The sequence below is a fragment of the Polypterus senegalus genome, chromosome 1, assembly GCF_016835505.1.
Source record: "Polypterus senegalus isolate Bchr_013 chromosome 1, ASM1683550v1, whole genome shotgun sequence".
Lineage (NCBI taxonomy): Eukaryota > Metazoa > Chordata > Cladistia > Polypteriformes > Polypteridae > Polypterus > Polypterus senegalus.
This window is the reverse complement of record NC_053154.1, coordinates 140,285,880-140,310,923: the sequence shown is the minus strand read 5'-3', so window position 1 is coordinate 140,310,923 and position 25,044 is coordinate 140,285,880. Positions and strand designations below refer to the sequence as shown.

Here is a 25,044-nt window from a genome sequence, read left to right as displayed (position 1 = left end):
AAGGTTTGTGTTTATGAAGAGAGAGAGAGAGAACACACATAACACATAGACAATTCAATTATGGAAATATGATACTTTTAGTTGTATTTTCTGCGTTGAGCTTTGTTTATTAGGAATTTTTAAATTCTTGTTTCTTGGCATTCCTACTCATTTCAAATTTACATGCATTTTGCTTTACTCATTTTGGTTGCTTTTATGATATAACCTCTCTTTTAATGAATAAATAGCACTAAATAGTAAATTAAATGTCAAAAAATTACTATATAACAAGACCATGTGTGAACACAAATGAAAAATAGAATGAGCTATTGGATAAGAAATGGCTTTGTTGATTTTTAAGTTTATAGTACAATTTTTAAGTGTATAGAATGTATTTCAAAGTTCACACCATCGTAAAGCATTCAGCATAAATGCCAAAGTAGAAGATGCCCAAGCTAGAATTCATGCATGATGAAGTGACTTGCTGCAAAGTTTAAAGGAAGATCTCAGCTTAATGTTTAGTGGTCTGAGCCACAAGACCACATTTCTACACCTGAGCTTCCCAGATTTTTAATTCAACTGACACGTGTTATTTTCTACACATTTGTTTTACAGATGCTAACTGAATAAAATAGTTGTGCATACTATACAAGAAAAGCAACAACTAATACAACTGTTATCATGCATAACGGTAACCAACTGATATATTATAAAGCAAACAATGTAGTCAGTTTTTCTCAGCTTTAATTAAAAATATGCTGTTCAGTAATATCATAATACTGTATGCTGCCTATAAAAAGTATTCACCTACTAGAGGTTTTCACATTGTTATAAAACATTGAATCGCAAAGGACTTGTTTTTTTTGCACACCGTTCAACAGAAAAATACTCTTTAATGTTTGCAAAGTAGTCTAAATTATTAACAAAACAGAGAAAAAACACAAAATAATCAATCTCATAAGTATTCATTCATAGTACTCATTAATATGAGACACATAAATCATAATTTTTGCAAAAATTGATTGTAGAAGTCACATAATTAGTTAAATGGAGATCACCTGCTTGTAGATAAAGGATTCCAGTGGACTGGAGTATAAATGCACCTGATCTAGAAGGTCTGCCTTATGGAGAGAGCCAGTGTCATGGCCTAAACTACAACAAAGATTAAAAAGAACACGGCAAAAAAAAGCTCCAATGAAAAGATGATTCAAAAGCACAAGTCAATCAATCAATCAATCAACATTTATTTATATAGCACATATTCATACAAAAAAATGTAGCTCAAAGTGCTTTACAAAATGAATAGAGAAATAGAAGACACAATAAAAGATAAACATAGGTCAACATTAATTAACATAGAATAAGAGTAAGGTCCGATGGCCAGGGTGGACAGAAAAACAAAAAACTCCAAAGGCTGGAGAAAAAAATAAAATCTGTAGGGGTTCCAGACCAAGAGACCGCCCAGTCCCCTCTGGGCAATCTACCTAACATAAATCAAACAGTCCTCTTTGTATTTAGGGTTTTCATGGAAGGACCTGATGATGATGGTCACGTAGACTTCTGGCTTTCAGTCCATCAATGTTGGTGCATCATGATGCTTTGAGTAGGTGGTGGTGGCGCAGGCCGCCACCACAAAGAAACCGGAAAAAGAAACAGAAGAGAGAGGTCAGTATGGATTTTGAGCCACTGAATAGTTATTATGAAGAATTGAACATACAGAGTATCAGTATTAAGTTAAAGTGAAGTTATAAAAAGGCCATGTTAAAGTAATGTGTTTTCAGCAGTGTTTTAAAGTGCTCTACTGTATTTGCCTGGCAAATTCCTATTGGCAGGCTATTCCAGATTTTAGGTGCATAACAGCAGAAGGCCGCCTCACCACTTCTTTTAAGTTTAGCTTTTGGAATTATAAGGAGACACTCATTTGAAGATCTAAGGTTACGATTTGGAATATAACACGTCAGGCATTCCGATATATAAGATGGAGCGAGATTATTTAAGGCTTTATAAACCATAAGCAGTATTTTAAAGTCAATCCTGAATGACACAGGCAACCAGTGTAGTGACATCAAAACTGGAGAAATGTGTTGGATTTTCTTTTCCCAGTTAGGATTCTAGCAGCTGCATTCTGCACTCGTTGCAAATGATTTATGTCTTTTTTGGGTAGTCCTGAGAGGAGTGCGTTACAGTAATCTAGTCTACTGAAAACAAAAGCGTGAATTAATTTCTCAGCATCTTTCAATGATATAAGAGGTCTAACTTTAGCTATGTTTCTTAAGTGAAAAAATGCTGTCCTAGTGGTCTGATGAATATGCGATTTAAAATTCAGATTACAGTCAACGGTTACCCCTAAATTTTTTACTTCCGTCTTAACTTTTAATCCTAGTGCATTAAGTTTATTTCTGATAACCTCATGAATCCATTATTGCCAATTACCAAAATTTCAGTTTTCTCTTTATTTAGTTTGAGAAAATTACTATTCATCCATTCAGAAATACCAGTAAGACATTGTGTTAGTGTATCGAAAGAGTCGGAGTCATCAGGTGCTATAGATAAGTACAGCTGTGTGTCATCAGCATAGCTGTGGTAGCTCACGTTGTAACCTGAGATAATCTGACCTAACGGAAGCATGTAGATTGAGAATAACAGCGGACCCAGGATAGAGCCTTGTGGAACACCATATCGGATATCATGTGTCTTTGAGATTTGATTACCACAACTCACAAAGAATTTTCTCCCTGCCAGGTAGGATTCAAACCAATTTAAGACACTGCCAGAGAGGCCCACCCATTGACTAAGGCGATTTCTAAGAATATTATGATCAATGGTGTCAAATGCAGCACTCAGATCTAAGAGGATGAGAACAGATAAATGGCCTCTGTCTGCATTTACCCATAAGTCATTTACTACTTTAACAGTGCAGTTTCTGTACTGTGATTTGTTCTGAAGCCTGACTGAAAAGTATCAAGAATAGCATGTTTATTTAGGTGGTCATTTAACTGCATAATGACTGCCTTCTCTAGAATTTTACTTAAGAAGGGCAGGTTAGAAATGGGTCTAAAATTTTCAAAGGCAGAGGGGTCAAGATTATGTTTCTTAAGAAGGGGTTTAACTACAGCAGTCTTAAGACAGTCTGGAAAGACCCCGTATCTAATGACAATTTACTATGTCCAGAATATTGTCAATTAGACGCCTGATATTTCTTTGAAAAACCTGGTTGGTATTGGGTCAAGGACGAGGTGGAGGTTTCAGTTGAGAGATTATACTATGTAATTCAGGTAAATGTATCCTAGTGAAAGCATTTAATTTGTTTATAACAGAGTACCGGGGCTTTGGAGGTTCTGCAGTGTTGGGGAGATATACTATGTTATCTCTAATATCATTAATTTTTTGAGTGAAAAATACAGCAATGTTCTCACAGGTTTCACTGGAAGTATTCTGGGGCATTCCTTTGTGTTACCTGGGTTTAACAGACGGTCAATTGTTGAAAATAAGACTCTGGGATTACTAGCATTGTTATTTATAATATTAGAGAAATAGCAGCCTCTCAAGACGGACAGTGTTATTGTATTCTGTTATTTTAACTTCAATATCTCATAATGGATAGTTAGTTTAGTTTTCCTCCATTTACGCTCAGCTCTACGACATGTTCTTTTAAATCAGACACTCTTTGGGTCTTCCATGGAATAACAGTACTAGAGGATTTTTTAACTGTCAACAGCAGTTCTTACTTTAGAATTAAAGTTTTCCACTTTACTATTTACATTATCCTCGCTATTATAGCTGGCATTATAAACGGACTGATTGCTTAGAATAGTTGTAAGCTTTAAAGCTGCTGATGAGTCAAAGAAGCGTTTTTTAACAAAATGCTTCTCATGAGCGTTTTCTATCTTTATTTCTATATTAAATAGTAGAAGGAAATGGTCTGATAGACCGATATCAATGACCTGCTTTATATCAACTTTAAATCCTTTAGTAATCACTAAGTCTAACGTATGACCTGCTTTATGTGTAGGCTGATTTACGAGCTGCCTCAAATCAAAAGAGTCCAGGAGGTTCATGAATTCCTTTACTTTTTGGTCACACTGATTGTCGACATGAAAGTTAAAGTCGCCGACTATTAAGAGTGCGTCATAGTTTGTAACTAAAATTGACATTAAGTCAGAGAATTCCTCAAGGAAAGACGCAGAGTCAGGAGATGGAGACAAGAATGTGTAACATTTTATGGAATGGGTGTATGTACCTTTAAAAATAAAAGTTTTATGAACAGAACAGTGTGCCCATGCATGCAAATATCCCCTACCCCAAGCCACTAAATATCCCTTGGAGTCCAGTTAAGTCAACTATTAAAAAATGGAAAGAGTATGGCATAGATGTAAATCTCCCTAGAACAACTAAAACTGAGTGATCATGCAAGAAGAAGACTAGTGAGGGAGGCCTCACATGGGAAAATTATGGGCTTGAAGCTCATTTCCAGGTCTGTATAAGTGCCACAGCTGACATACTAGACTGTTGCTTGAAAATATTACATCAACTCTCTTCATTCTCTGTGTTTTTGTCTAGAGTTGGCCACCAGAAGAAACTTCTGGTTAAGGCCTTCATGTTTACAATCCCCCAATGATGCTCATGCAGTTCTACCTGAAGCCTAATTTGTAATCTCTGAAGTATCACCACTTGAAGATACCACAGAATATCATGTTCCATAGGAAGTTCCAATTTTCTGTTAAAGTAAGGCTTTAAAGTTTCGTGTGTCATAGATTTTGTCCAATCTATTGCTTGCTGTTTTACCCTTCTCAGCACAGGGTCTCTGTGCCTGAGCAATGTCTTATGCAGTCTGGCCGGGCTAATGCTGGGGAAAGCTGTTTGAAATATGATATATTTCTAGTCACCACATGCTGCCCACACTGTACTGTGATCAATGTAACTTTGACTGCAGTTACTCTGTAGAAGTCTAGGTGAAATGGGGATTGAAAAGTTTTAGCATGACACGGTCATCTTCTTAATGCATAGTCTCCCACAACCAGGGTTGGAAAGGATTTGCAAAAATATTTATTGTGATATTCCTTCATTTTCTGTTTACTCTTTGTGTCTCTAACCCTTATGCTTTTATCTGAAGTTGTGGGTGAGTGACTTGGTAACCTTGTAGAGACTGATCTTCCAGACAAAGTTGTAGCAGGAGGTGCCCCAGTAGAGCAGCACAGAGTTGATCTCTAAGCTCTCTGGAAGCAATAAAGTTCTTGTTGTTGTTTTTTGTTACCACACAATACAAAGCGTAATTTCTTCTTTAGTGCCTGCATTAATCGTTCAATCTCTCCATTGGCTTGTGGCCAGTATGAAGTTGTTTCTTATGGTGAAATTCTAAATATGCAGCAAATTGTGAGAAATCTCCTGAACTGAAGGGACATCCATTGTCACTTTTGACAACTTCGGGAATGTCATAGGCAGAGAAAATGCGTAATTTTAGAATTGCAGTCTTTACAGATATACTAGACACTTTCTCTACCTCTAAGAACTGTGATTAATCATCCGTAACCAGATATTCACCAGAAGGCAGTGAATAAAAATCAATACCTGTCTTTGCCCACGGGGCAGTCAGCAATGAAGTTGATTGTAATGGGGCATGATAATGGGAAGTGTCAGTCACTGCCTGGCAGGCAAGACAGGTCTTGATGCAGTCTTCTACCTTCTGATCGATCCCTGTGAATGAGACATTCCTCGAATAAACTTTTTAGTTTTTGGTTTTCCTTGGAGGCTTTCATGGGAAATTTCTATTACTCTATTATAAAGAAGGTATCACAAGTTTGTTCCCTTTGAGGAGAAGGTTACCAGTAGACACAGTCAGCTCTGATTTTTTAGCATGCATGGAGCAAAGAAATGCTTGTTAGGCCAGAGGCAAGTTTTATGTCTGTTTGAGAAGTATGTTCCACCTTCCTGTGCTTACAGCCATGATGACTTTTTGCAGACGTGGGTCAGACTTTGTTGCTGTTTTTATCTTTTGTAGTGCCATGACGCGAGATAATATTGTGATTGACAATGAAATGCACATGAGCCTCAGTTAACTCCAGGCTGTGAATGTTCAGAGAATATGCAGCCAAAGAATTCTAGTTTCCTTTTATTAAAGTTGCACTTAGTGGCCTTTAGCATTTGTTTTCTCTAAATCATAACAGGACTTGCTTCAGACACTCGACATGCACTTCCTGGCAGGTGCCATAAACTAACATGCCATTACTTACATTTAAGACACCAGGAATGCCACACAGTGTCTCTCTAATAGTGTTTTGAAAAATTTCAGCAGCTGTGGAAATTCCAAAGTGGCCAATTTACTCACATAACAACAATCAGTATGTACTTCTAACTGATGATAACTTACTGTGATATCAAGTTTAGAGAAAACTTTGGCACCATTGAAGTCTGATATGAATTGATCAACAGTAGGGGTAATGTGTCTTTCACGCTTGATGGCTTTATTTTCTTTGGTTGTTTTGGCTTCAGCATCACTACAATGGGTGACACCCACAGTGTTTGGCCCTCTACCCATTCAATGATATCCAAAAGTTCAAGGTCCTCCAGTTACTTTTCTTCCAGTTTTCTCATGTGGAATGGGGTGTGCCAATGCAGCAAGGCAACTGAATGAATAGATGTGTCAATGTGTAGTTTGACCTATGATTTCTAAATTTGCCAACACCTTTGAAGACTTCTGGTTATTTATTATGAAGTGTTACTTACTTATTAATATTGTTTATCAGGCATACAAGGTCAAGAGCAATTGCTATAATTGCACATTCTGTCAGCTACATAGAATATGGCTGTAATTACTTTGTCTTCAAACCTCAGATGTGAACGAAACTCTCCACGTATTGGCAAAGGTTTGCTTGAGCCATATATATAAATTTTAATACATGTGTCTTGTGAAGGTGGAGTTTCTGGGATGGACTAAAAACTATAGAAGTCCATGACATTTTCACCTAGTCTCACATTTGACACCAATGTCAAATAAGACATCAAGAGGGAATTCATTAATCCAAATAGTTTGCTGTGGCCTATTTAAAGGAGTTGCTGTAGGTGGGTCAATTAGTGTGAAATGTATTTGTCTTCCTCCTTGTGTTTGCTAAAGTGAATGAAGTTAAAATTGGCATTTGTTGCGCTGCATGGCTCAGATATGAAAGTTAGTGTGTTTCTTTGACTGTGACCTGAAAACTTTGACAAAGTGGTTGCTCTTACCAAAGTCATGGCAAATAATTCCACATGCAGGGCATTGTCCTTGGTGATGGAATTGCCCTTCGCAATTAAAACATGTAGGTTTACGTGTGATTGCTTTTGCTGATGGCTGGTGAGTTCTAAGGCTCTTAGTATGTTGCTGCTGTATAGCTAATACAGTGGTGGGAAGAGCATTGGCATGCCACTTCACCTGCTTGCCATTCTGACTGTCATGCAACCTTGCTATTTCAAGTAATTTTTTTTTTTTTTTTGGTTTTTGTATTGACTCAGCACTAATTTGGCTTTGTTAAAGACCTTATTGTCTCCCATATCAGGAAGGGTAATAAAAATATGAAATTCCTGTTCACCGGTGTAATGAAGTAGCATGGTGCATTTCCTCGTATCATCTCTGTTATCCAGCGCACGTAATAAAGATATTGAAAGAGAAAGACACTTATCCCATCTTTGACCTAAAGTGCCTGGAGCTCCACTTTGGACATTGAAAGCTAGAAGTGATTCAATTCCGTTTGGAATTATGTTTGTAACTTGTCCAGTTACACGCAGTTGTGACAGTTTAAACAAAAGCACTTATAGTGTACCTAATACTTCTGAACTACTGAAACTTGAGTAAATGAAAGTCCACTTACATTTCTGGAATTATTATATCAGAAAATCCACAAATGCTTGTCGCTATTTATCACATACTACTTACTGTATTATAAATAACAGTTGTACCTCAGCTCGTTCCATTGATAGATGGCCCAGGAAGGAACAAATTCTGTTGGTCTAAAATATGGCTGTTTATGATTGATTTTGAATCGGAGGCCATTCTTTACTACAATGCCCCAATAGTTTGTGTTTTGTTGCAAGAATGGTATAAAGTTGTTTACCTTGCCTTTACATCTCTCTCACCATCTGGCCATGAAGAGAAGACCATGATGAAGATAACTGTAACTTGGCAGCCATAATGATACAGAACTCCATAATGATTCAAAACTCCATGCAATGGCCATGTGGTAGCAAAGTAAGGTAGACTGAAGGTAAAGTGAGAGCCGTCTATGGACACAAGATACACTGCTACTTAGACATTAAGGGTATGGTTTGATAATATTTACATAGTATTCTGCTTCCTTAATATTGTTTGGAATTTGTTATAAATAATACATAATTAAATGATTTGAAAGGGGAAAGAACTGATGAAGTACCTAACCAAAGAGTGTAAGTGTATGGGATTTTAATCATTTTATTAAGGTCAACACAATAAAGAGCATAATGGGGGAAATAGGTTCACCATATGAAATTCCAAGACAAAATACAAGGAATTCAGTTTTCACTGACATCTTTTCTTTTAAGACATTAGTTTTAAATTTTCTCTGAGTAAATTGTTACACACTGTTCTTAGTCGCTACATTACCTAATTCCATTTCAAATGCCAGAGCTAAGGCTAAATCTTCGGTGTGAGCTCTATTCAACAAACGGTCCCTCATCTCTGCGCCACATATACGTCTGTCTTGCAGTGCATCATTCAAAGCTGGCCTTAATTTGCAAGTTACCACTAGTATTCTCAGAATAGAAATGTGCTAACCTAATGATTCTCCATCCAGTCGATTTCTAATTTGAAACTTGCAGCTTTCTGCGATAGTTTGTTCAAGGCATGTAGTGAATTTTCAAAAGCTCAACTAATTCTAGAAACACCTCCTTTGGGATGGTTTCAAAGGCGCTCATAAGTCAATCACCAAACTATGTATTTTCATTCCAGGTACTGTTCAAAACACTATTTTAATTTTTTTTTTTCCGTACATGTAAGACTATTTGCTTCGAAATATTGCTTCTGCCTTTTTAAATAGTATTCAAAACTGTCCTCACTTTCTTCAAAGTGAAAATCTTCTGGCTTAGGAAAGGTCATATTACACACTCCCAGAGAAAAATGGGATTTCCATGTTTGACTCTTTCGTCTGCTGTGTTGATGTAGTACAACCAACTTTCTTTCAGCAAAATAAAAAACGTCCACTCCTCAGCACCACTGTTCTATTTCTGCACCAAGTGAGGGTGCACGTTTTATGCAAAAGACATGGGGCCTCATGCATAACAGCATGCGTAGAATTTCCCCTATAACATGACGTAAGCACAAAAGCCAAAATGTGCTTACGCACAGAAAAATCCAGATGCAGGAATCTGTGTGTTCATCCACTTCCACGTTCTTCTGCTACATAAATCCCGATCAGCGTGAAAAGTAACGCTTGTGCACGCGCTTGCTGTCCTGCCCCGTCTCCTCCCAGAATTACGCCTCTTTGAATTTTCAAATCAATATAAATAGCCCTTAAGCTCAGTGTTCTGTGAAAAGACAATGGAAAAAGCAAGAGGGAAAATGGAAGAATTTCAGTGAATACCAAGTGGAGGCAAGGAAAAACTTACTATTTGTTGGTTTAAACAGTGGTATAAACAACAAAAGGAAGCTAATCAACTGACATAGTGTGTCGGAGAAACTCGAAAGCTCAAGTTCACAAAGTCGCACAGTGCCCAAAATAAAAAAGAAGTTGTCACATATCAAAGTCGCCGTGAAAAGGCGAGTTATAGCCCACCATCTGAGTGTCATATGAAAGCTTATTAGGGTACAGAGAAAAAAAGCACACAGTAGGAAAAAAAGCACAAATGTCCACTTCAATCTCGAAATTTCCACTTTAATTACATAGTTTATTTTGTCATTAAAGTACAAGTAGAATATCATAAACTTCATCTTAAAATCGTTTAATTAACCAATTTCTCAAATCACATACAGTAGTAATTAAAGTAGCACGTTAAATGCTTTGTTTTGCATTTGATCTTTTGCTCTATGTGTGTGAATCACTACATGCTTGCACTTTCTCTTTCTCCGACAGGACACAGAATCCATTACAGTTGTGATATTACAGCTCTCTGAATAATTAAAATACTGGGATGTATACGTGATATCTTTTTCATGATGATAGGAGTTAAAGCATGTTATTAAACAGGGGAACATGGTGCGTGATTGTGCGCGACCTTCGATGAAATTATTGTAGCAGTACTGTCTCTTTCAGACGTACTAACCTCCAATTCCTGTGCTTACATTTTTTTTTCTCCAAATACCCAATCGCCACACAATCAGCTCTGTAATAGACGTTAAGCCATCTGTAAGCTTATAACGATGATTCTTCAAAACTTTTAAGGAACATTGAAATATCTTCGTAGTACATGTTTAATTATTCTATCCATCTATCCATCTAGGGTCGCGCCAGCCCAGCAAGAATACAGCATGAGGTAGAATCAATCCGTGAACTAGCTAGCGCTGCGGAACCGTGTCCTCACATGTTTAATTATTAACAATACAGGTTATTTAAATGAAGTTAAAGTTGTATCTATATAATATAACTAGCAGAATACCCGCGCTTCGCAGCGGAGAAGTAGTGTGTTAAAGAAGGTACGAAAAAGAAAAGGAAAAATTTTAAAAATAACGTAACATGATTGTTAATGTAATTGTTTTGTCATTGATATGAGTGTTGTTCTCATATCTATCTATCTATCTATCTATATGTTGTTCTCATATCAATCTATATATATATATCTCTATCTATCTCTATCTATCTATATATATATATATAGCAAAATAGCCGCGCTTGTGTAATGTCATGTGTTAAAGAAGTTATGAAAAAGAAAAGGAAACATTTTAAAAATAATGTAACATGATTGTCAAAGTAATTGTTTTGTGTATTTGGTGGCAGCATCACAAAGTTATTTTCGTCTAGCTGCATCAGAAAATGTACCACGACGTCTGACCGCCTCCTTTTACTGTTTTCTCACAGCTTGGGTTGCAGCTGTCATATATACACACACACACACACACACACACACACACGCATACATACATACATACATACACATATATATATACTGTATATATATATATATATACATACCTATCTACATCATATATACACACACATACATACATACACACACACAAATTATATATATATGTATGTATGTATGTGTGTGTGTATATATATATATATATATATATATATATATATATATATATATATATATATATAGATGGGTGTGTGTGTGTATATATATATATATATATATATTTATATACACAAACATACATACATATATATACACATACATATACTTGTGTGTATGTTTGTATGTGTCTATATGTGTGTGTATAGCTTTGGTCACTGAGTGCAAGGGAAAAATAATAAAATATAGTTTATAAGTTATTAAACAGTAAAACATTAACGTTTTAAGAAGTACAGGTACATTGAGCACTACTGGAGTGGTTGCGGGTAAACTACATTTTAAAGACTGTGTAACACAACAGGTAAGTAACTAACAGCAGCTAAAATGTATATGGATCATCTCTGGTAGTAGATCCCTTTTGAAAGGCGCTACACGACGGCTGTGGTATAGAAATTACATTTTCTATGTGAGCGTTCAAATTTGTGCCTCTGGTAATGTGCCTTACCGGCAATTAAAGAAAATTATTTTTGTGTCCTCTGCAGTGTTAAGAGAGAAAGGCTTTGGTTTGGGATAAAAGGAAAAAAAAGGTACAGAAAGGAAAGTTGCCTTTTTCTTTTATATAGTATAGAGAGATGTGTTCGCTGACGTTATGATCGCCTTTTGGGGACAGTCGTGGGTCTTGTGTAGACTGGTGAGACGTCCCCGCCATTAATCGGCTGCGATGGCACTGTCAGTCCTCCACTCGTGTGCTTGTCTTCATAATCCAATCTGAGGACCTCATAATCGTATACGTGCAAAAGAAAGTGTGAGTCGCCTTAATATTATTTTGCCGTGGTGTAGAAAAGGGGTCCCGTGTTTGCACTTGTCTGGGCTATAGCGCAGGGGGAGGAAGAAAAAAATTAAAAGTGCTCACTTTGACTTAAGGCAGAAGCGCAGTCAGCGTCTCAAAGGCCGGCACAGCTATGCACGTGCGCTGGCTGCTCGACTTTTGCTGGGCAGGAGACCCCTTTTGTACACACGTTCCTGATATCAAAAGTCTCAGCGCTCTTTGGAGGTAATTCATATATTATATATATAGCAAAATACCCGCCGCAGGGAGAAGTAGTGTGTTAAAGAAGTAATGAAAAAGAAAAGGAAACATTTTAATAATAACGTACCATGATTGATATTGTCATGAGTGTTGCTGTCATATATATGCCTGCCTAAATAAGTCACCCTCGCTTTGCTCTTACTTTTTTACCGTTCATTTAATCATGGCTAGTGGAGGAAAAATTATAAAATGGAAGGAGAATGGCTTTACCAAAACAATTATTGATGGCGAATTGATTATTCATAAAGCTTGAATTGGTGATCTGTTTTTCTGTGTTAACCTCATATTTTTTCATACTTCTTCTCAAACTAAGGTGGTGCGAGGGTAAAATGAATCGGGATGCGCTGATCAATGTAATCGGTGTACCAGGAAATCATGCATTGACAAAAGCTCCCCTTTGCTTGTAATGCAAAGTGTGATTAAATGCATTATTTTTAACGTTATGGAGCACATGCATCGAAGCTTCTCAGCTGTGCTTGTGCTAAGAAAAGGAAAGATTTTAAAAATAACGTAACACGATTGTCAATGTAACCTTTTGTAAGTAGTGCCTTGAGGATTCAGTGTGGAGAAACTCTAGAGACAGCGTGTGTATTAACTTGTGGATTTTTCTGTGAGTATTTGGTGGCAGTGTGACAAAGTTGCTTCGGAAGACGGCGTTAACCGTGGAGCTCAGCTCAGAGCGAAATGAGGTAAATGGGAGGGGAGATGATGACGTGACTCCCCCACCCGCCTTAACTGTCAATCCCCCACAAACACAGTCTCGGAATTTGCATAAGCACACCCTTTACCTACAATTTTAACTTAGTTACAAAGTGATCAAAACTCTCGTTTATATCCTGCGTCCTCTCATTAAACTTGTATCCCGCATTACCTGTGGGCATGTTTTCTTAAGCGCTTTTTGGAGGTCTTCCTGGTTTTCTACATACTGCGTTGACAGTCAGTTCACGTGATTATGTGGGAGGCGTAATGATGTCACATGAAACTCCGCTCCCCACGTCTTTCCAGCTCAACTCCATTACAGTTAATGGAGAAAAATACCTTCCAGTTATGACCATTAGGCGTAGAATTTCGAAATGAAACCTGCCCAACTTTTGTAAGTAAGCTGTAAGGAATGAGCCTGCCAAATTTCAGCCTTCTACCTACACGGGAAGTTGGAGAATTAGTGATGAGTCAGTGAGTGAGTGAGTGAGTGAGGGCTTTGCCTTTTATTAGTATAGATCAACATATTTTGCTGCATTTCATCTTAAAAATGATACTGCCTTCATATGTAAATATGCGCTTTATAAAGTGGCGCAGGTTGTGCAATATTATAACTGTAGTGCAAGTTTACAGTGAGATGATTGTACTTATAAGTACAAACAGTTCTACAAGGAGCACTTGATGGACTGATTGACTGTTTAAAGTTCTTGGGATGAAACTGTTTCTGAACCGCAAGGTCCGTACAGGAAAGTCTCTGAAGCGTTTTGCCGTGGCTGAGGCAGCGTGTGCTTGATGCTGTATACCAATAATTGTCTTTCCGATCAGCTGCTGCTGTGATTCCCCACTTAGATACAGTGATATAAATACTTCGAGTGGTGCAGTGAGAGTAATATGGAAAAAGATGATCCGCTGTGGCAACCCTTAACGGGAGCAGCTGAAAGAAGAAAAAAGGTGCAGTGAGAGTAACAACGCTAAAGCAGTTATGGTATTTGGAATACTATGGCTATTCCGTGGACCATTATATTGTTACAAGTTAATTACAATCAAATGCATTACACTAATAAACAATATGCAGTTAGTTTCAGTGTATTTATAAAGCCGCGAAAGGAATGTGAATCTAAGAAATAAAGAGTAACCACACAGGAACAGTAGCACTGTTTTGACAGTGGTTGCCGCCAGTCTGCAAAACTGAGCGGAGAACTTGTGTACGACAGGGTATGAGGTACCATGAAAAGTGCGTGGCTTTATGGCAGTTGTGGGTTTTATACATCGCGATTTGAACGTGGAAACGTTCTTACGCAACATTTCTGTGCGTACGCACCGTTGATGCATGAGGCCCATGGACAGCAGAATTTAATGTACAAAAAAAAAAAAAACTTTATTTCTCTGGTGCTCTTACACAAACCTTGGATGTTTTGTGTATGAAAAAATAGAAAACATCTTATCCTTGTTTATGGACCAGTGATAGATAAGCATTTATATTTTGGCTTATGTGCTCAGATACCACAGTTCACTCAGAATCCTCATGTAACCTACAATATTAGAGCCTGATCAGTTTTGCAAAGTAGAATGGGTAAAAATGGCTTAGTTCAGAATTGCAAAGCTGATAGAGACCTTTTACGCCTGCCAAAGGTGGATTTTAAATATTGACCTAAAAGGACTGAATACTTATGATATTAGTTTTTTTTGTTTTTACACCACTCTGTAGAGATCTGTTTTTACTTTATCTTTAAAGAGTGTTTTTGTGATACTTGCAAAATTTGTTAACTCCCAAGGGGGTGAATACCTTTTACAGGCACTATATCCTATTTTCGCTGATGTAAGAGGAGAGTCTGGTTATACTTTTATTATTTTCATGTAATGATAGTACTACAGGCTATTTAAGAAGCTTTTCAAAGTAAGAAAGAAAGTTGAACCATGTCATTACATTAAGAAGGTTATTACCAGATGTCTGTATGCCTTGTACATGTGTTTTAGCAAGGATGTTCTTAAAGGTATATGTTGACCCCAGGGGCATATTATAGACAACAGGCTACCTGACCCTATTAATGAAAGCTCTCTATAAAGTCAGCCCCAGAATTTGCAGAGGGCTTTCTTGGCACTCTAAAGAGTTAAGGGAATTGTCCCTTAAATTAACACGAGAATGGGTTTTAAGAGGAGAGAGAGATACCCAGTGAGTGTAGAATAGGGAGAAATATAGGAACAAGGACCACTGGTAGGTGGGGCAGATGTGATGATCTAGTAGAGAAGTATGCCCTATTCTGGGAATAAATAGGGTTAGTACTTGCCTTCCAGTGTCACATTTGTATTTTTATATTTTTGCGTAGCTCAATAAGTATCACTTTTTTCTAATTTCATCCAAAACCATCAAGTGCAAATTTATAAACAAATCACTCTATTCTTATACATCATTTTTTTCTCACAGGATGATAATTTCTCAATACAAAATACCATGATACTTGGCAATATATGAAGCCAAAGTGCAGATTATTTCTGGATATGTTTACAGTTTGCCTCAATGATGTCAGTGATTTGATATGCTCCTTTTCTCCACATATAAATAGTATAATGAAACTCTTCAATCTAAGGGACATTTCTGAAATCCAATGATAATCCAATTCCATGGTCATCCATTAAGCCATTCTTCACAACTGCCAGGGCTTTGACACTCATCTTTCATTTGTATTTAATTTAATAAGTGTTCTAATTGTTCATTTTAAAGAAAGTATTAACAAACTTCACCCTGGTTAAAAATTCTGCTCCTGAAGTCCAGGTGTTGGCCAATTGCTGGAACCTCACATTGCTGAGATTCTGCTATTTTCTTCTAATCCTTTGATTGAACTACCAAAGCACAGCAATCAACTGCCATCACAATAGTTTGAGTTTTATTCTACATATGATTGTAAACTACATGAAAATATAACCTGAGATAATAAGCAGTAACAGCATACTGCAATGTGTTAAAAATGTAATATGTAAAGTAACAAGTATGATATTTAACAGATCTTTTAATTGACCTCTTTTCTTTTCTCTGTATAAATATGTGATACTTGTCATGATTTTGAGCTTTATAATTATAACATTTGAATTGTTTTTATTTCTATAATTATATTTTGACTTTTTGAACACCATTTTAGTGAGGTTATTTTCTTTTCTGGAGCAGTGGTGATTCTGTAAAGCACTTTGATCTATTTTCATGTAATGAATATATATGGAAGATCATTCTTGGCGCTCAAAAATTTTTGATATTTCATAAAAGTATTGTATTATTACAGAAAAGTATTGTGTTATTTCACAAACATATTGCATTATTTTGCATTAATTATTTTATTATTTTGCAAAGATCTTGCCATCTGCTTATCATCGTGCACACAAATTGTTTAATGACATCAATGACATCAATTGACGAAGAGATTAAACATTTCGTAGCTTGCAATCGAGTGACAAGAACTCAACAAAAGTTATAGGCAAACATTTAGTTGTAATCACCTTAAAGTTTAGTAAGTTCAGGCATATTGTCTCCCAAATTAACACAGGCAGAATGACAGCATAGACTACCATTCCTGCCTCACAGCGCCAGGGTTTGCATTGGTTGTGCATGTTCTCCCAGTGCATTTCTGGATTGATCAGTATCAGTGAGTACGTTTAACTGTGTTTGATTATCCATATTAACACTGAATACTGGAAATGTGTCAATAATACTTATCAATTAAGAAAATATGCTTAGTCTTTCATGTGCTGTGAACTAAATAACATCCATCCCAACTCAAGGCCCTGAAGATTTGAGGTCTGAGCACTAGGTTCTGCGCAACCACATTACATGGTTTCGAAATATCTATTTGCAAATAATTGTATTAAAACTAAACAGATACTTTATTTATAGGTTTCTATTACTGAATTACACGCAGCACACTCTTTTTTGATTGACTGTGTGATCATGGCCTACAAATTTCTTTGTACTATTCTCAATGTTTGCTTCTTGCCTTACACTGAGTGCTACACTGGTAATCACTGACACCCTGTGCCCCTAAAATATACTCTTCTGCACATGTAGAATTAAATGTATTTGAATATAACATCTGTTCAGTTCTTGACATCTGATTTCACCCTATGCACATACTTTACCTCTCCCTCAATAGCTGTCACTATACGGCTAGAGCATGCACGTGCAACGTTTTGTGAAATAACTCAATTCTTTTGCAAAATAATATAATAACCACTGCAAAATAATGAAAATCTTTTGAGAAACAACACAATATATATTTGAGTGTCAGGAACACACTTCTGTAATAATATGCCATAGAAATAAATGTCTTTTTTGCTGTTGTTGGAAACAAACCTTGTAATGAGTGACATCACCACCACAATCATATTAAAAAATATAGATCCACAGGGACCTTCAGCTTTTTCGTAGTAGTAGTAGTATTGTCACTGAAATCTGTATATGATTTTCAACCATTTGTTTTGTCCCTAATAAGTCAAATTATTCCAGCACTAATCCTCCAGTAATTAATTTTTAGCTCACTACTCTATGCTTACCATGGCATAAAGAACTTGAGATTCTGGAAAAGTCAAGAGCAAAGATTTTCACTGATTGTCAACTTTGTTACCATCCATTAGTCAAAGAGTCTGGCTTTAAACTAGAAATCTGTAACTTAGAGTTCCATCATGGAAGATAGGTTCACATTGGATCTTACAAAATAATTAAGTAGTTTTGGCCTATTAAATATTCTTTGGTTTTCCTAGTTATTTTTTATAATCACCAATTCTTTCTATCTTTGTCTTTTAAAACATACTTATATTAGTTGCTAAAACATGAAGTTTAGTGTGATGTTGTGGTTGGGTGTTGGCATAGTAAATTCATTCATATTTTTTCAACTTTCCTTTGAATTCCATTATTACAGTGGACTGAGGAAGCAAGCTAAAATCAGAAAGTGATTGTGATGTGACCACAACCTTATTGAGTTGATCTGTATTTTGGGCAGTTTCCTCATATAAAACAGGAACTAACAAAAGCTGTAAAAGTTTACTGATAGTTCCAGGAAAGTTTGGAAGTAAAATGTAACAGAAATAAACCAAGGCCCAGCCTTAGTTTGGTTTTACCTAATTTCTGTTTAATTGTAAAAAAGCAGCATTTGAAAACATTATAGTACCCATTCCTAACAGAGGGATGGAATTTAAAGCTGATTTTTGTCCAAAGCACATCTCAGTTTATATTACGGAGGCAAATTTGTGTCAAAGGCTCAGTTGGTGGGAGGAACAGAGTTCAAGAAAACAAGAGAAATAGATGGGACATGACCAAGGTAGTGTTATGAATGGTACTTTCAAGGAGGTGGGTGAACCATCCTAGCGAGTATACAGTAGTACAAAAGGTGATAAAAGGTGAGGCAGTAGGGTTTATTGTTACCTTTTCATGTGGACTTTGTGTTCTCCCTCAAATTATTTCAACTTGTATTTCATTTCCGTGTTTTTTTTTTGTTTCTGCGATGCTGTGCCTCATATTACATTGTATAATCTTTGCATTGTGCCAAACAATGCTTACAGTAATCAATGTGACATCTATTGGTAGGGCACTGGGATGATAACATATTTTTATTGTTTGAAGCAGCGTACAAAGATGAAGAGTACTACTTGATATTCTGAAACACATACAATTTTATAACCCCTGAATTAGCATACCTATCAACGTGGGTCATTCATTATAGATAGGCTGATGAACCTGAATGCTGACCTAGATAAATACAATGTTATCTTTCTTTAAATAAGTATGCTAAAAATAGTATTGTGAGTAAATTTGTTTCTTTTTATGGGGTGATGAGCAGCTGATTGTGCAATAAATGTGCTGTTGTTTAAATTGGGAAGAGCTATTAAGAGAGCAGAGTTTATTTTCTGGGTGTATTCCTAATACCAATAAGTTATATTTTGACTGGAAATGTGAGCTTAATTACTAAAATGGTTAATGTTTGGTTCCTTTAATTATTTTAGTTTCTTCCAGCTATGAAAAGTAGTTTTAAAAAATAAAAGTGATTCATTTGACAAGTGAAAATTACATGACAGTGAAATAACAAGAAGTTAAACAAGTTAATGTCGTTGTGACTCATGCAAAGTCTCTTAATTGTCCATGTAGCTATGTAAATTTCTTTAACAAACTAGGCTGTTACAAAAAATTATGTTTTTATGTTTTAGGTAGAAAAAACATAAAATTATAAAGTTAACTAATATTTACATTTTAGCCTAACAGCACCTGGTACTTCTGTTACATTGTATTGATGATTAACATAGGATCAAAATGCTTTCAGGCTGGAAAAAATGCTTTAGGAAACCTTTTCAAAAATGTTAAGAGTAGTTTGATATACATTTAAGATTATTCAAAATACAGTTTGGTAAGTGCTTAGCTCATTTGTTCTAGTCTAGTGAATCACATTATCTTTGAGCAGAGTTTGAATCCCCAATATCAACTGTGAGTTTTTGTGTTCATAATTAATTATACTCTTCTTACTATTACTTGTATACAGAATTTATTTTTTCACATGCCCCAACTTACTCGGAGTTTTAGGGCAGGAGTGCAGCGTCAGCTATTTGTACAGCACCCCAGGAGCAATGGCAGGTTAAGGGCTTTGCTCAAGGGCCCAACAGAGTAGCATTCCTTCTGTCACTGCCAGGATTTGAGTCAACAATCTTCGAGTTATCAGCCCAGATCATTGTGCCACAGGATATAATTATGTAGGTATACCAATGGGATGTTGGATTCTTTCCTCAGTCCAAAGACAGACTGTTGCTTTGCTTAGTGCTGTTAAATGTTGTAAGCATACTGATACCATGTTGTGAGCTGTTATTTTAACCAGGGCATGGATATAAATGTTATAACCACCATGGGGGGCCACTGAGCCCCAAACTGCAGACACAGTAATATCCAACACGATCCTGGATTTAAATAAAAGACATTTATTCATCCAAAGCACCCTTCCAATAATTACCAGTGCAAAGACCAATAAGAAATACACAATTCTTTCAAATTCTTCTTCCTCCTTCCTTCCATCAAGAGTGTTGCCCTCTGCCTCCCGACTCTGACTACGCGATGTTAGGTGGCCAGGACTGCCTTTGGTGTCACTGCATTGCTGGTCAGGAGCACGCCTGGGTCACATGGAAAGCAGTACTTGGCAGCACCCTCTGGTGGAACCCAGGGACCTCAACAGGGCAACACTGCCTCACCCCAATTCCCACACAACATTGTGGTTGTCCTGATTGGGATTAGTTTAAGGATCAATGCCACCTTCTGTTTGGGGTTTAGGTTAAGGATTAAGGTTCCTGGAATCCATAATTAGCAAATCTATTCATTATGGACCAATACCAGCTGGGGCTAGGATTACAGTGTAATCTGGCTGAGTTGTGTCTCAAATTCTGAGGTCCTTCCATTATGATGTCCACTCCAAGCAATAACTCTGTCCTTGTCAGGATGCCTGGATCGGTCAGGATGGCCATCTGTCCTCTATGACATTTACAATGTGTAAAAAACTGCTATAAGGACTATAGGAAACATCTCATAATGTAACATAATTTGTTTAAAATACAATAGCATCTTTAATGCTTAACATAGTTTTCTTTTCAGAATTGCTGGTAAAATGCTACTAAATTGACTTTGAGTTGAGTGTACCGTTATTTTCAAGGGGTAGTATAAACAGATTGCTGTCTTTATGACATTGCTATTCATCACTGTTTGCCTATTTTTATGAGTAATCTGTTGTTTAAATTCCATCAGGGTGAACTAAATCTTGCCATGAAACAGGGAACGACCCTCCTGTCATGTATCAAGGAGCAAGCAGGAAAACATGTGAACTATAAACTCAATCCAGATGAGGTTGAAAATGCCACTACAGTGGAAAGGTTAGTGAGTCACTTTATACCAAATGTAATGAGTAGCAAGCTAGGGCTGGGGTATCTGGACAAGAAAGCATAGTGGAGGACATTGACATGACTAGATATAACCCTGATAAAAAGAGAGAAGTGGGTTTGCCTAGGGTAACAAATGCTATCCTTCCAGGTCAAGATAAGGAGCACAGCCAAAACATGGTATGCTCTGTACCAACACCTGTTGCCCCAGAGGAACAACCATAACAATGTGGTAAATACCTAGGGCAGGCAGGTGCTTGAGGTAATTTTGATGGAAAAGGACCAGGATGTGGAAGGATCAAAGGACATGGACAGAAACAAAGTCTAATAAATAGGTATGGATCTAAGTAGAATGAAGAGCAAACCAAACCAGATGTCAAACAAGAATTCTACTCAAAGAAAGAAGCAAAGCCTCAAACAGTAATTTGTTTGTTCTTTAACCCGACCTACACCAATCAAGTGTTTTTTTTTATTATTTCTCTAAAGTTGATCCAGTGTTTGGCTAACATGTGCCTGTGTACTGTCATTGTAGAAATGGAGTATAATGACAGTGTATCACACAATCTCAGTGTCATAGGACAGCTAATAACTACAGTAACTAAAAACAACAAAGTTATAACCATGTAAAGATAGTCAAAAAATAGTGGCAATGATAAAATACATGTGGTGTTGCCACAGAATAATAATAATGTAAATTAAACAATGCAACTACTGCAAAATGCCACAAAATGAAACAAATTGTTCAAGTAAGGTCAAAAACCTAAGATTCGTCACAATACTTTAAGTAATAATTTATTTTAAATATCAAACAAACTTGAATTCAATTTTTCTCTCGCTCGCTAGCTAAGTAGAATTAAGGTACACCCCCCAAAGCTGGCAAGTGAGTGAGGAAGGCCCCTCCCCTCAGCCTGCTGCCTTTTTCTCGGATTCGTGCAAAATAATTGGTACCGCAAATGAACTATGATGCATAGCGAAATGAGAGAAGTCGCAAAATCAATTGGAATGTTCTAGGTCAAATTATAGAAAAAACACCAGATCTAAATTCATTAAGTAGTTCTCTCGTGAAAAGCAGACAGACAGAGAGACATTGGATTTTATATATTATATATTAGTAAACCTTCAAAATAATGTGCAGTTAAAGTCTCAACAGCATTCTCAGCATTTCTATAGCTTAGTAGAGCCAGATAATTATAAGAATCTTCACAAAGCAGCTCTGAAAATGTCTGCTTTGTTTGGGTCTACATACCTCTGTGAATCTGCCTTTTCTGACATGAATGTCATGAAATCAAAGTTCAGAACAAGACTAACAGATGAACATTTAAATGATTCCATAAGAGTGAACCTATGTGGCTACACTCCACCATACACCACTCTTGTTGACTCCATGCAGTGCCAGTCATCTCATTAACTAAAAAACACACCACACATGCAACTGGACATGTGAATACTCTTGTGAAGTGAAACAGTGACATGTAACAAAATGACGAATAAGTAATATCTGTGTATTTGTAATTGCATTTTTTTGTTTTGACAGCATTCATGTTTTAATTCAATAGTGTGAGATACACTAGAAAATGCATACAGACATACAAAATGCACTTGCAGGTGAACTAAATATTTTTTTTGATGTTTTAATGCAAAATGTGAGTTGTGGACACCAACATTTGGTAAATGTTCAGGCAAAACAAGCTTATTCAGTTTGTATGTGTTGAAATAAGCTATGAGAATAAATGTTAGAAATCATGAGTAGCTCTCGGCCATTTTCATTTTCTAAAAGTAGCTCTCAGGAGAAAAAAGGTTGGAGACCCCTGCTCTATGTATATTGTTTTTTTTTTTAATAAGGACACCATTTCCTTTATTATGGTATACATTCTGGGTCTGAGGACTGTGTGAGACATCCCCCCATCTTTCACACAAGACTAAATTTAATCTGTTAAGGCACTGAATTAAAATAAATAAAATTTAAAACCAAAATAAATTAACATATAATACACTTCTTCAACAGATTCATTCAACAGATTAAATTTTCTTCAAGCATGTATTCAATGATTTAGTAGTTAAACCCCCATATATTATAATTTATAACACAGCAACTATGCTTAACATTACTTCTCAGTGCTTGTTTGTATAATGATCCTGTTGAGAATTATGCCAATAAAGGCCAAAACGATCAAAAACACCTTGCCCAAACATATAACTTTCAAAATTGTATTTCATGTATTAAATTGAATAAGTAATTTCAAAATGCAAGAAACTCAAACACTCCAGCCAAACATGAAAAAAATCAAACAAAAGGACAAGAGGATTAAAATTAATTGAAAGTCATCGTGGTCACACTTCTTGAAAATATCCAACTCAAAAAACAGAACCGAAACAGGCCGAAACGTCTAAAGTTCAAAAGTCTACAAAATTTACAACAAAGGCAAAGTAAACAAAGGAGCCAAAGAATTCAACTACAAGTGCTAATGCCACGGCACTGAGGCTAGGGCAGCAGCAATAACAAAAATAACTGCAGCTGATAAAAACATGGATAGTCATTTTCCTGTTTGGCCCAAAGAATAAGAATGGAGTTTTTTCTAAAAACTATTTGAAATGTTGACTCATGGGACCATGAAACACAAATAAACCTTTAACTTGCATCTGAGGATGCAGTGACGAATTGTGTTGACTAATGAAGTTTTATCAAAGTATTCCCAGGCCCATATAATTACAATATATCTATTACAGACTCATGACTGCTTTTAAGATAGAGATATCTGACGGATCAAAAATCATGTACATTTAAAAGTCATTTTCAGCTTTGCATTTCATGCACCAAGATTTGACCGGATTCCTTGAATCTTTTAATTATATTGTGCAATGTAGAGTTATAATAATAATAATTCTTTGCATGTATATAGCGCTTTTCTCACTACTCAAAATGCTCAGCAATTGCAGGTTAAGGGCCTTGCTCAAGGGCCGAACAGAGCAGAGTCCTTTTTGTCATTTACGGGATTCAAACAGGCAACTTTCCAATTGCCAGTGCAGATCCCTAGCCTCAGAGCCACCACTCCATTATGTCCTGGGTATAATGTTACACTGCATCCAGCCCTGTAAGCGGTCCTCCAACTTGCAGAGAAATCATGGGGTTTGGTTGCAGGATTGGCACAAAAACTTCACGCAGTTCTGAGACGACAAACAGAACTCCTTTCTGCTCTCCATGGGAGTAACTCTGCTGTAGCTGCCCATAGAAGGTTGCTCATATTATGAAGCGGATGAGGGAAAGCCCTCAGGAGCCTCATCCTCAGACGAGTCAAGATTGTTGGAGAGCCAATGGGGTCAGGAATGTTGGGTCCAATTTGTGGTGGCCCATTCCAGTAGATGGGTGGAACGTCTTTTACCTGCAGAAGGTGAAATGTATAAAATCCTACTGATTTATCTTTGAAGAACATTGTTCTCATTAAAAAAACACTTCTTTAGGTTTTCAACCTTAAACACCACTTTTCATCTCTCTTACTCCTGTCATCTCAATTCTGCACGCATGATTTTAAGCTTGTCTGGATTAAAACTGAAGTGAATTTTAAAGCTTTATCCAGGAATCTAACTTCCTTTTCAGAAATGGAATGATGTCACAGTAGTCAGTGTTGCCAACTCACAGCTTTAGAATTTCTAGTTGAAATATTAATCCAGTCAATCTCAGTGCTGATTTTGTACATTCTCCGCATGCCTGACAGGGCTTTCCTTATGAATCATAAAGACATTAATGTTATGCTGATCAACCTGTTTTAGTGAGCATAAATGTCCTGTGATGACCTGTCCCCTTTCCCTGATTGGTTCTTGTCTTTAACTGATTACTGCTAATATAAACACTATCTTTACATAAGCCTGAACTGGATAAACATGTTGAAATATGATCAAATTTATATATTTTTCAGACAGTGAGTGTCTTACAACTTATATTGAACATATTGGCAACAGTCCACTTGTTTTGTCAGGACAGAGGCAACACAGCACCAAGTGGCACATCAGCCTTATTCCATCCTAGCAATCTCATCAATACGGTAAAAGCATCTGTATGGGCCATTGAAAATAAATACGAACTTGCCCCTACTTATGGCCCAAGCTGCCTCAGTGCTCATTATCTCTGTTTTTACTCTCTCTCTCACCTCTTTCTTCTGCAGAGTTTGACAACTACATGCCGATTTTAATCAAATCACATGTAGACAACA

The 25,044-nt window shown here is 36.6% G+C and overlaps 1 protein-coding gene across 9 annotated transcripts in view; it reads left to right on the top strand.

Moving 5' to 3' along the window:
• The window catches only part of mcf2l2 (MCF.2 cell line derived transforming sequence-like 2), a 423,828-nt gene that overhangs the window by 164,439 nt on the left and 234,345 nt on the right, over positions 1-25,044 (top strand). For all 9 annotated transcript variants that reach the window (XR_005634352.1, XM_039759102.1, XM_039759079.1 and 6 more), the window contains exon 8: positions 20,706-20,830. Coding sequence is in view for 8 of the 9 variants with exons in the window: in XM_039759102.1 (XP_039615036.1) it covers positions 20,706-20,830 (125 nt within the window). In the remaining variant the exon portion in view is untranslated. The remainder of the gene's footprint in view (positions 1-20,705; positions 20,831-25,044) is intronic.